This window comes from Chlorocebus sabaeus, chromosome 26, assembly GCF_047675955.1.
Source record: "Chlorocebus sabaeus isolate Y175 chromosome 26, mChlSab1.0.hap1, whole genome shotgun sequence".
Lineage (NCBI taxonomy): Eukaryota > Metazoa > Chordata > Mammalia > Primates > Cercopithecidae > Chlorocebus > Chlorocebus sabaeus.
This window is the reverse complement of record NC_132929.1, coordinates 4,009,973-4,023,283: the sequence shown is the minus strand read 5'-3', so window position 1 is coordinate 4,023,283 and position 13,311 is coordinate 4,009,973. Positions and strand designations below refer to the sequence as shown.

The following is a 13,311-nucleotide window of genomic DNA, read 5'->3' as shown; positions in this document are numbered from 1 at the left end:
GGGTTTTGGAGGCATTTTAAGGACTTTGGCTTTTGCTTTGAGTAAGCCATTGAAGAGGCTTGGGTGATATTATCTGACTTACGTTTCCACAGGATCTCTCTTGGATATCATTTTGATTAGAGACTGTAGGAAATTAAGGACAAGATTGGGGAGACTAGGCTGGGTGCATTGGCTTACACCAGTAATCTCAGCACTTTGGGAGGCTGAGGCGGGTGGATCATGAGGTCAGGAGTTCGAACCAGCCTGGCCGAGATGGTGAAACCCCGTCTCTACTAAAAATACAAAAATTAGCCGGGCATGATGGCAGTTGCCTGTAATCCCAGCTACTTGGAAGGCTGAGGCAGGGGCATCTCTTGAACCCAGGAGGCGGAGGTTGCAGTGAGCCGAGATCGCACCACTGCACTCTAGCCTAGACGACAGAGCAAGACTCAGTCCCCCCAAAAAAAGTGGGGAGACGAATAATCGATTCAAACAAGTGATTTACTCAAAGATGTGCTTTCTGCTCAGTAAAGACATAGATAGGGGTTAGCAAAAATGACCCACAGATCATTTTGTATGTCCTATGAGCAAAAAATGATGATTACATTTTAAAAGGGTTCTTGAAGAATAAAAGAGAGGAGGTAAAAGAGGAAGAGGAAGAGGAGCTACAGAAACTGCATTTGGCCCACAAAGACTTAAATATTTAAAACCTAGAAAATGTTTGCCAAAACCTGAAATAAAGCATCTGACTGGAAGTTGGTCCTCAATAAAATTGGAAAGAGGAATACATGAGTAAGTTAGTTGCTGAAAATATTGTGAAGTAATAGATATCGAGAAACATCTATGACTTCATCCCCACCCTCACAAACAATGCCATTCATTTCCATTGAGCTAATGAAAAATGCAGTTTGGTTTTCAAAACAGTTAACCAAAAAGCACTGTCTTACATAAAAAGTGTCAAAAAAAAATTTATATAGTAACAAAAAATAAGCATTTTCACAGTAATTAAAATTTTACAAAGCATTTCTATATTGATTATGTAATTTAATCTTCCAGTCAACTCCATGGGATAAGTATTATTTCCCCATACAGAAATTACCATATCCTAAATCCTTAGTGATTGATTCCTAAAGAAAAGTTAAAGTCTGGAATGCTACATCTGTTAATACTAAGGGTCATTTTCTCCTATGGGAAGTTTGGCTTCCAGAATGAACAGGAACTTTCAGTTCAAGGTGACAGACCAGGAATACACATTTACTTTGTGTTCCTCCTGAAATTGTCCTTAAATAAAAGTATACAAGTACCAAAATTTAGTAGACCAATGAAAGCCAAGAGATTGTGGAAGTCATCAACCGTAGAAAGGTCTTGATACATTTCTGAAAAAAAGTTAACTGGAAGGGAAATAGATGAAACAACCAAGGAAAGGCTATGCTAAGAAGGAGTGGCACAAAGTCAGTCTGTCCTTGCTGAGCCCTGGTTACAGTAAAGGGCAGAAGAGTGTGGACAAATGTGAACCTGGGAGAGCCGGTTCTCTTAATGAATCCTGTGTGGCTAACTGGGCCTAAATTTAAAATAGAGCCAAGAAGCCATTTGCTGACTAGAGTTTATAACTGCACTGGCCAATTGGAACTAAGCCAATGTCTTTCTTTCTTTCTCTCTCTCTCTCTCTCTTTTTTTTTTTTTTTTCTCTTTTTGAGACAGAGTCTTACTCTGTCACCCAGGCTGGAATGCAGTGGCATGATCTCGCCTCATTGCAAACTCTGCCACCTCACCCAACGAAGTAGCTGGAATTACAGGTGTGCGCCACCACACCTGGCTAATTTTTTTTTTTTTTTTTTCTGGAGTTGTAGTAGAGACAGGGTTTCACCTTGTTGCCCAGGCTGGTCTCAAACTCCTGATCTCAAGTGATCCACCCACCTGGGCTTCCCAAACTGCTGGGATTACAGATGTAAGCCACTGCACTAGGGCCAGAACTAAGCCAGTTTCAAACCTTCATTTGCCTAAAGAAACTTATGTGGGAACCTGGACAGGGAACTTTTGCTATAAAACCCAAGTCTTTCCTTTGTTTTCTGGAATGCATCTTTGTTTTGCACCAGAGGATGCAGTTTGCAAACCGTCCACTGGAACAAAGTCTCTTTCCTCCACATTCCACATTCTTTTTTCAGATAACTTTTCTTCACAAGAAAGGAGACCAAAATTATTTTAGGGAAAGAAGTTCATTTAATGAGGTTCATGAGTCAGTAAAGTGCAGAAGATTCAGCGTGTCCTCACATTAACTTTGTATGACTCACAGTGGATTGTTGGCGAGATAGTTCAACCACAGGGTGCTAGGTATGGTTTATTGTCACTACCACAATTCTATACAAAGCTGGCCACCCAGAGATTCATTTGATATGATTGGAGATTGGTGCTTTAAAAAATTATTAAATTACAAGTAATCTCACCTGGCAATTATAAATTGTGGCTATTATCACAATATTTATGTAATTATTAAATTAGATTTTTGGAAAATATTTTGCCTTGACAGATTTCATCTCAACATGCTTGCTTCTGTCAAGTCAAATGATCTCAGAATAACCATTTGCCATCTAATGTTATTTTGCCTCACAAGGACAAGGAAGATTTTATATTTAAAAAAAGCATCTATTCCCATTTGACAAGAAAAATAAAGAGGTGGAATTTTCTGGAATACCCTTGTCCAAATTTCCTTTTATTGTACTGAAACCCCAATATTCATTATTTGTTTAATGAATTTTTCCCCTTTGGGGGAAAATGGCTGTAATTTATTGTTTTCAAATAAGCCTGACATTTGATCATCTTGTTTCAGAGTTCTCGTAGGAAATCTTTGTCCAATATTTGTACCAGATTATTTTTGTTCAAACAAATGATATCAAGAGATTACAGTTAAATGCCATAACTTTAAACAATTTCTCTGTTCCCTGAGAGGTTAGGAAGGACTTATAATATGTCTCCATTTTTGAAACAAAATTTGGGTCGGAGCAAAACTTTGTGTCCTAGAAACATAAGCTTTGTTGGATATGGAAGCCCACATTTACTCTGACATACTATAAAATATATGAGCAGAGGGATAAAATGGATTTTGTAGTATGTTAACTAGGCTTGATGTTATTTTAAATCGATTTTTTAAACTAAAAAATACATTAAAATATTTTTTCTGATCTCTGATTCTTGGTTCTGAACCTTCCACGTGTCCTATATCTGGCACACAACATTAGCCCAAAGAGAGCAAAGCAGTCCAGTTAAATAAACCAAAGAAACAAGATTAAAACTAGATAAGGTCATGTGTAGGATTTTCCAAATCTTTCTTGTCATGCTGAAACTTCCAGCTCTTAAGACAGTAACACATATTTCCTTTGTCCTAACAACCAATATTAAGTCTCCTTCCTTGGGCATAAGAATATGTATAGTTATACTTAGGTGACAGTAATGTGTAGTAAAGAGTGGACCTTGCTGGCATGCTGACAATGACCAAATTGTGTTGATCATATTTTAATCGAATACATTGCTCCACTACTAACTTGCAAATTTCTAACATATTCCAAGAGGGCCAGAGAACTGGTTTATCCATTTGGATTAATCCACTGGTGAATTTCTTTCAGGATAGGCCAAAATGGATCTGGACTATAATCTTTACATATTTAGATCCTTCAAACTAGATCAAAAAGGAAATCTGGGCTGCAAGGCTCAATTAGAACAACAGTATGGGATGCTGCTTTGCTGACTGTTGGTGGTCACTGCCCCGTGTCTTCAGAGGAGACTGGAGCCCAGTGCCTGCCATGATCAACTTATAAGGTGAAGTAAGGACATCCCCCTAGGCATGCATGTGCTTAGTACAGATGTGCTGTGTGCTAGGTACCCTAAGGACTACAGAAAATAATGAGAATACATGATGTGTCCATAACAAGGAGGCACACAGGCCAGAGCACAAGCTCTGGAATCACACAGCCCAGGTTCAAAGCCTGGCGAGGCCACTGCCATATCAATGACCTGAGGAGCAGCCTAAGGCTTAAATGTTGTTGCTGCTGCTGTTTGGGGTGTGTGTGTGTGTGGTTTTGTTTTGTTTTGTTTTGTTTGAGACAGAGTTTTGCTCTGTCGTCCAGGCTGGAGTGCAATGAGGTGATCTCAATTCACTGCAACCTCCACCTCCTGCTTTCAAACGATTCTCCTGCCTCAGCCTCCCTAGTAGCTGGGATTACAAGTGTGCACCACCACGCCCAGTTAATTTTTGTAGTTTTAGTGGAGACGGAGTTTTACCATGTTAGTCAGGCTGGTCTTGAACTCCTGACCTCAGGTGATCCACCCGCCTTGGCCTCACAAAGTGCTGGCATTAAAGGCATGAGCCAGGGGCGCCCAGCCTTAAATGTTTAAAACAAATTTGTGAAAAGAAAAGCAGTGACGAGGCCCCGCCTGTCAGGAAGAGATGTGGTAGGGCGTACCATCTACTCAGGACAAGGCACCGTGTCCCCTCCTCGGAAACCCTCATGGCCTGGCTGGTGACCCTGGCGCCATAGAGAAGGCACACCTGGCTCCAGGCAGCACAGAGGCACTGCCAAGGTCCTGAAGGAGCCTGGAAGGATATGGGTTGTCCTGTGCTCAACTTCAAGCAGATGTACCCTCTGTGAATGGGGGAATGGGGACGGCCGACACAGGGCCACTGCGTGCGACAGCGCCGGGCCAGGGCTGAGGAACAAGCAGAGCCGGCGCCCCGGTGACAAGAGCTCTGGCGATGGGCCCACAGGCCCCAGCAGTTCCCTCACAGAGGCCACGCGGTGCAACACCTGCCACCAGCAGCGGGGCTTCCGGGGGTCCTGGGGCAGCTGGGGCCGACAGGGCGTCGCCCTTTGCCCTCTGACCCCTGCGTTTTGCGCCCCCGCTGGCGCGCCCTGGTTCTGTGAGGAACCTCGCGGAGGCGTCGCAGGCGCCCCGCCAGTCAGTTTGTGCTTGGTCGCCAGAGGCGGCGGTGGCTGAGGAGAGCCGAGTCCACCGCTGACCCTGTTGTACGGTAGGAGGCACGGCTAGCTCTAAATGGGCAATTTGTTTAGTAAATTTAGACCCGGGTGTCGCCGCCGGCCTGTACCAGGGCCAGGGCGTGGCGCCCCCGCTCCCCTAGCCCGGGACGCCTCCCAGCCCGGCCGGGTTCACCCCGCAGCCACCCCGCGCCCTTTCCGCGGCTTGTTCCGCCGGAATGCCCGTCGCAGGCCTTCGCCAGGCGGCATCTTCGTTGCCCCTAAGAGGCCGTGTCCTCTCCCGCGGGCTGCGGCCGCCCCTCTGGGGGTCCTGCCGGCTGTGGGCTGGGGGCTGGCCACGAGGAAGACACCCGTGCTGCCTACTCGGAACCCCCCGAGGTTTGGACACCCCAGCTCCGTGAGGATCCCTCCTCCCAGCCGCGCGTTCACCCTCCGGCTGCCTTCACCACGTGAGCCGCCTGCGGTCCCCGCCAGGAAGCCCATCCCAGCCACTCTCCCGGAGGAGGCCGAGGTGCAGGCCCAAGAAGGGCCCAGAAGAGCAAAGAAGGGTGAGGATCCGGTGCAGATCAAAGGGGAGGATGACGAGAAAAGGGCCCCCCTTAGCAGCGGGGAAGCATCGTCCACATCCAGGTCCCAGGGCACCCAGGAAGACCTCGCCTCCCTCATCTGCAGCCCTGGGCCTCTGGAGGGAAATGTCCACCACAGGTTCTCAGAAAACAGCGTGAGTGAGAAGGCCCAGGCGTCTCCAGCGAGCTCCTGCTTGGAAGGCCCTGCCACGCCCAGCACACACAGCGAGGCCGGATGTGCCCGGCATCTTGGAAAGCCTGATCCGGATGCAGCAGCGCCCCCTGAGCCAGTCGCGGGCTGCTCCCTGCTGCCGCAGAAGTTGGCCGGGGAAGTGCCGAATGAAGAGCCACCGCCCAGCTCTCTAGGCCCGTCGACTCCGCTGATGTCCGCAACGAGGATGCCTGATGGGAAGCCTTTCGGTATTCCTCCAAGGAGCGCTGCTCCTCCCAGAGCTGCCCGCAACAGGCCCTGCAAAAGGAAAATGTCGATTCCGCTGCTGTTGCCGCTGCCCCCTTCACTGCCATTGCTGTGGGATCGAGGTGAGCTTCCCCCACCTGCTAAGCTCCCCTGCCTGTCTGTCGAGGGAGCCCTACACACCTTGGAGAAGAGCCCTGAGTATAAAAGGAATAGCAGAATCTTGGAGGATAAAACAGAGACCATGACAAACAGCAGCATCACCCAACCTGCCCCTTCCTTCTCCCCACCTGTAGAGACTACAGACTCCCTGCCCCTTGCCACTTACACTGACACTTCACAGGTCCCAGCTCCTTTGCCCATCCCTGACTTGGCTGACCTGGCTACTGGACCCCTCATTCTGCCTGTCCCTCCACTTTCCACCACACCAAAAATGGATGAGAGAATAGCATTCACAATCCCTAACTCTCCTCTGGCTCTTCCTGCTGACCTTGTTCCCCTTTTGAGGGATCAATCTAATGAGAAAGGAGGCTCTTGTCATTCAGTCATAGGAGCAGCGCCTCCCACTTCTGACCCCCCAACACCTCCTAGCCTCACACCCTTCTTCAAGCCGCCTGTCAGAAGGGAGTCCCCAATATCTATGCATGTGGATTCCCCTCCTCCTCTTTCCTTCCTGACTCTTCTTCCAATCCCTTCCACCAGGACCTCAGTTATCACCAGCAAGCCTATGAATTCCACATCAGTCATTTCCACTATCACAACAAATACATCTGGCCACCTAACCTCACAGACTACGGTAGACCCTGAAGTAGTTAATATGGATACTACTGCCCCTTCTCAGGTTGTTATTTTCACATCTTCCCTAAGCTCCAGGGTGAGCTCACTCCCAAATTCCCAAATACATTGCAGTGCAGAGCAGAGGCACACAGGAAAGACATCAGTCTACACATCTCCACTTCCATTTATATTCCACAATACCACCCCAAATTTTAACCAATTCTTTGGAAAAGAAGCCACCCCTCAGCCCAAATCTGGGGCTCCTGATGGGCAGCAGCAGAAAGCTTCTCTCCCCGGTGCCTGTGTTTTTCTGAGCCTTCCCATCATTGCTCATCCAGTCACCTCCACTTTAGTGAACAGTGCCTCTACAGCATCATCATCCAAGCCTCCCATTGAAACCAATGCTATGAATACCACTCCTCCCTCCAAGGCTGTCATCTTGCAGTCTGCCTCTGTCTCCAAGAAGAAGTACCTCCCATTTTACCTGGGGCTTCCTGGTTCTGGGAACTCACGACCCAGTGGCAACATTGCCTCAGTCCACGCTTCCACCAGTTTGCCTACACAGTCAGTCAGGGGAACAACTACGACTTCCAACTATGCTTTAAATCCAGGAGCCACCGCTCAGCCCAAATTTGGGGCCCCTGATGGGCTACAGCAGAAAACCTCTCTCCCCAGTGCCCATGATTTTCTGAGCCTTCCTATCATGGTTCCTCCAGACACCTCCACTTTAGTGAGCAATGCCTCTGCAGCATCATTAGCCAAGCCTGCCATTGACGCCAGTGCTATGAATACCACCCCTCCTTCCAAAACTGTCATCTTGCAGTCTACCTTTGTCTCCAGGAAGGAGTACATCCAATTTTATGTGGGGCTTCCTGGTTCTGGGAACATACTACACAGTGACAACATTGCTTCAGCCCAAGTCTCCACCAGTTTTCCTGCACAGGCAGGCAGGAAACCAGTCACAACTTCCAGCCATCCTTTAAATACAGAATCCATCTCTCATTCCACACTTGGGGCCACTGATGGGCAGCAGAAGTCTGACAGTTCTTTTATTCTGGGGAATCCAGCAACCCCAGCACCAGCTATAGGCTTACCATCTCCCTCAGCCCAGCCACTGAGTGGCAGCATAATTCCACCAGGTTTTGCAGAGTTAACATCACCATATTCTGCATTGGGCACACCTATTAATGCCGAGCCTGCCAAGAGTCACAACGCAAGTGCTTTCCCCAATGGCACAGCAAAGACTTCTGGATTTAGAGTTGCCACTGGGATGCCTGGCACTGGAGACAGCACCTCACTGGTTGGAAATACTATTCTAGGCCCACAAGTGATTATGGGACCTGGAACCCCTATGGATGGTGGGAGCATTGGATTCACCATGTCTGCCCCAGGCCCCAGTTCCACATCAGGAGAACTCAGCACTGGACAAGAACAGAGTGGGACACCCAGCACCACTTCTGTTTTCCCATTTGGTCGAGTAGCCTGGGACCCAACTGGCCACAGCATGGCTGCTGCACCACAAGGAGCTAACAACATTCCTGTATTTGGATATACTTCTGCTGCCACCTACATTCCTGGTTTGGACCCACCTACCCAGAATTCAGGCAGCGGTATGGGAGAGGATGGCACCAAACCCATGGTTGGAGGCCCTTGTGTTCCTGCTTTTCAACAGTGCATCCTGCAGCACACATGGACAGAGAAAAAATTCTACACTTCAAGCACCCACCACTATGAACAAGAAACATACGTTAGGAGACATGTCTGTTTCCAACTTCCATAAAAGCACCTGTGGTTCACCTGACCACACCATATCAGTTGTGGTTGTAAACACCAGCATTATCCCTTTGTATGGTCATGCTTTCATTTTCACCTTCATGCCAAGCGCCTGCCACGTACCTCTCCAGAACTCAGGTTGTACACCAGGAGGCAACAACAACATCCCTGTGTTTGGAGGCCCTTGTGTTCCCTTTCTCCATCAGTAAACGTGGGGCCCACCTGGACAAAACACAGGTAGTACATCTGCAGTGAATGCCAACATATCTTTAATTGGAGGTCCTTGTGTATCCACCTACCAACAAAGTACCTAGGGCCCATCGGGACAAAACACACAGATATACATCTTCCAGGAGTGCCAACATTCATTTAATGGGAGGCCCTCATGTGCCCATGTATCAGGAAATCGCCTGGGGCCCACCTGGACAAAGCACAAACCATGCCATGAGGGGCAGCAACACAATGGCTGTGACTGGTTGTGCTTTTGGTCTCCCATTCACACAAAGCATCTGAGGCCCACCTTGCTAAATGCAGGTGGTGCAATAGGAGATAACCCCAGACATTCATAGGGAGAAACCTTTAGTCTCCCTTTCAGTAAAATACTATGCACCTGCCCAAGGTGCTCCTTTTGACTTTAGAGGAACCAGCATTGTTTTTGTTTTGTTGTTTGTTTGTTTTTGAGACAGAGGCTTCCCCCAGGCTGGAGTGCAGTGGCATGATCTTGCCTCACTGCAACCTCCACCTCCTGGGTTCAAGAAATTCTCCTTTCTTAGCCTCCCGAGTAGCTGGGAGTACAGGCACATGCCACCACACCTGGCTAATTTTTATAATTGTGGCAGAGATGGGGTTCCACCTTATTGGTCAGGCTGGTCTCAAACTCCTGACCTCAGGTGATCCACCCGCCTCGGCCTCCCAAAGTGCTAGGATTACAGGCATGAGCCACTGTGCCCAGCCTAGAGGAGCCAGCATTGTTAGTTAAATACTTGTGTTTGGATGGCCCTGGTCAGAGCAACTGTGCCTGTGATGGAAAGCAGCCACTAGTGACACTTGTACCTGCCAAGGCCTTCATAGGAGCCACTAACTCATTTCTTTCTTCTATCAGGGGTTTCAAGGAATAAGAAGCAATCTTCCTCCACATACAGTTCTCATAAGTTGACATTTTTTCCAAGAGGAACAGGCTTAGTTCCCTCAAGTTAAACTCAACCTGCTCTCTCCCTGCAGAAGCTGGAGGCCCAAAACTAGAGAGACAGAGAGAGAGAGAGAGAGAGAGAGAGTGAGTTTGTTGGTGAGTGGAGCAGATGAGCCCAGTCAGAACCGCACTGTATTTTAGTGGTCGTCTACACTGTATAGAGGGTAGAGGAAACGTGTGTATCATCAGCTGTACCCTGTCTGGCTTGACTGTTAACTTGGCTGACCCTACCTCTGGGACAGTTCTCTCTAGTCATGGACAGAAAGGCAAAATTCCCAATTTTGTGGACCCTACATTCTAGTTGAAAGGGAGAGAAGAAGCAACAAACATGGAAATTATCTAGTAAATTAGCCTGTAACAAATGCTATGGAAAATAAAGAAGTACATGGTGGATTGAGATGGTAGGTAGAGAATCAGGGGTTTCAGTTTACACTATGGACAAGCCTCACTGGGAAGGTAAATTTAAAGTCTAGAGAGAAGCAGTTGAGCCAGATACATGAGCAACCCCATTCCAGATAATAGGAGTGGTCATTGCAAAGGCTCAGAGGAAGGATCCCTGGTGTCCTCATGGAGCAGTTAGTAAGGAAAAGTGGCTGGAATGAAGTCAGCAAGTGGGAGGGAGGGATAGAGAAAAGGAGGACAGAGAATATGTGAGTGGAATTCCTTCCTCCACTATTTACTAGTTGTGTAATTACAGTTGATTCAACCTTCAAGAGTCTCAGTGAAATCAGTACTTTTACTATGGCCTGTTTATCTCACAAGATTTTTGAAAGGATAAAATGAAATAATATGGAGAAATGACTTATAAGCCATTGTTGTAATTTGTTCTATACATAGGGATGGATAGATGGATGGATGGATAGATTAGATGCATAGATAGATAGATAGATAGATAGATAGATAGATAGATAGATAGATAGATAATAGAGTTGTGGACTGAATGTTTGTGTCCCTCCCCAAAATTCATACTTTGAAGCCCTAACTCCCAATGTGATGGTATTAGGAGGTGGGGGTTTGGGGAGGTGATTAGGTTTAGATGAAGTCATGAAGATGAAACCCCCATGATGGGATTTGTGCCTTTATAAGAAGAAGAAGAAATACCAGTGCTTTCTCTAATTGCCATGTGAAGGTATACCAAGAAAGTAAATATCTGTAAGCCAGGAAAAGAGTTCTCACAAGAAACAGAATTTGCCTTTATCTTGGACTTCCCAACCTTTAGAATTGTAGAAAATAAATGTATATTGTTGAAGGTACCAGTCCATGGCATTTTTTGTAGCAATCAGAACTGACGAAAGAAAAGAAAGGAAGGAAGGACGGACGGACGGAAGGAAGGAAGGAAGGAGAGAGAGAGATGATAGATGATTGATAGATAATAGAGAATATACATATATATGTATGGTCAATGACTGAGTTCCTTAGGCAATGGTGCCTTGATTGCCTTTATTAGGCAATTCAAATAGAAGAATAGAAGAACCCCTTTTTATTAGCATAAAAGCATTTAGCATTTATGAAGCAAACACACATAAAAATATGATAACAAAGACTAAAACATTTGTGAGATTAGGCCTGAAAGAAAACAGTCATAGGGAAATTACTGAATTCCTCCTGTCACCCTGGGGCCTGATTCATTCACTCTGAGTTGTTTAGTACAGTTCCAGAGGATCAAAGCTCCTGTTTCCTGGCCAGATAATCACCTAACTTCTGTAATCAGAACTGCCTTTCAGAAGCAGAGTGGAAATCCAGTTTTCTTCTAATAGCCCTATACCCTTGCAATATTACTAGGGACAAATTTTTAAAATTCATACTTCGTGACATTTTTTAGAAAGAAGCTAAATTTTATGATCCTGGTAAGACAAACCTTAAATAAATGTGTGAGAGATATAAAGATAATTTTTGTTTTCATGTTTTGATGTGCTTACACAACTGAAACTATTTCTAAACAAATAGAAATATTCTTTGATTTTTTATTAAAATAAAAAGTGAACATAATATCAATTTGAATAATACTGAAATTCAACCTTCCTACCGCAGTTTCCTCCTCCAGAGATAGTTTTGCTACTTTCATGTTACTCCCATATTTCTGAGTTTGCTTTTTACTTCAACTGTTATGTTATCTTACAGATGACATTGTTTTTCCTAAAACTTGAAGTACCTTCCTTTTTTTCTCCTTGAACTCTTTTCCCATAAAAAAAAAAAAAAAAAATTGTTTTTGGTTTTCTAAAATTTTCAGATAGTATTGTTTACTTGACTGCATCCCTTCCTTTTCCAGAAACCTTGAGCCTCCTCCACTGGTTTGGGAGCAGTAAGACCAAAGTAAGTGTAAAAAGTAAAGTAGAGGTTCCTCTTCGAAGACTTTCCTCCCCATCTAATAAGAAATAAATAGTAACTTCTCTTACAAGCAAAATTTATTCAAAGACCTGTGCTAACATTCTTAAATATCTGCTAGCCATAATAAAGAAATCAATGTACTTTATGCTCTTAGCTCCCACAGTTTAGCCTAAATATTTGCCCTGGCATGTGTATACTGGTCCAAGCATTAGGTCATAGCCTGTTCCTCTTCCCTATTTAAAAGTGTTTTTACCTTTCTCAGCATTCCACAAGTTACTTCCTCCTTCCTTTGTTCTCCTCTACCTTTGCCTCTTTTAAAAAGTTCTAAGTTGCTAGCCAATCGGGACAAATGCAGAATGTGAGGTCCCGTTCCAGCCAATGGAAACCGGACACAGCAGTAGGGTGAACGCGTCAGGTTATAAATGAACCTGTCTCCTTTGTTCTGTATACTGTCATGGAAAAACTGCTGGCAAGTGTACCCTTTCTGCAGGAAGTAAAAATGGCCTTACTAAATAAATTTATGTTCAAGTGCTATTTCTTTACGGCATCGAGGAACAAGCATTTCAAATATAAGGACATGGTCTCAGAAGAAAGAGGCCTAAAGGAGCCACCCAAACTTCTTTTAGTTTAGGCCAGAAATGCTCACTAATCACTAATTTTTCAAAACTGTCTAATTCTGGCTGCATCGTCCTAATTTCCTGAATCTATGGTAGAGCCAGGAATCTGGATTTCAGACAGCACTCTAGGGAAGTGTGATGCACAGTCCATGTTTCCTATTCTTCCAAACACTGCTTCAGGCCTTACATGAGAGCTCACCAAAGTCCTCATTCATCTCATAAGATAAAAAAATGTGTATAGGATGTGGTTCAAAGCCCTAATTAGTAATAAGTAGAGTATTTTCCTCATATCTGTGTCTCATGAACTAGAAAATGGCCTGTGGAAAATTTGAGAATTTCCAACTCATGGATGCATGTCTTTCTTGCTCTAAATATCTTCACATTAGAGGCCTAGAAACTGCACCCAACTGTGAGAAGCCTGTCCAGGACCTCCCTGAACCAGTCATTGCTGTGATCCCAGGGTTATGTGATACAATGAGGGCTTGCCAAACAGCAATTCATTCTTTACCTGAAGCAGAGCTGGGAATGGCGCTCTCAGAAGTCCCAGGACAAGAGTGTCATCGTCAGATGTGCCTTCCAGATAGGAAAATTGAGGCTCATAAAATCAAACAGCTGCTAAGTTTTACAGCCGTGATCAAGATCCTGGATTTATCCAATGCATGAAATGAGGTGTGGGAGG

At 45.5% G+C, this 13,311-nt stretch overlaps 1 protein-coding gene and 1 long non-coding RNA gene across 17 annotated transcripts in view; both read left to right on the top strand.

The window, feature by feature from the left end:
- The window catches only part of LOC119623586 (uncharacterized), a 406,106-nt gene that overhangs the window by 213,594 nt on the left and 179,201 nt on the right, over window positions 1-13,311 (top strand). The gene's annotated exons all lie outside the window — the stretch shown is intronic.
- Window positions 3,428-12,510, top strand: NPAP1 (nuclear pore associated protein 1). Its single transcript, XM_008017378.3, has one exon. The coding sequence runs from the start codon at window positions 5,026-5,028 to the stop codon at window positions 8,503-8,505; it is 3,480 nt and encodes a 1,159-aa protein (XP_008015569.3). The 5' UTR covers window positions 3,428-5,025; the 3' UTR covers window positions 8,506-12,510.

Coding starts and splice junctions, on each gene's coding strand:
- NPAP1 (XM_008017378.3), top strand. CDS start 5,026: ATGGGCAATTTGTTTAGTAAATTTAGACCCGGGTGTCGCCGCCGGCCT.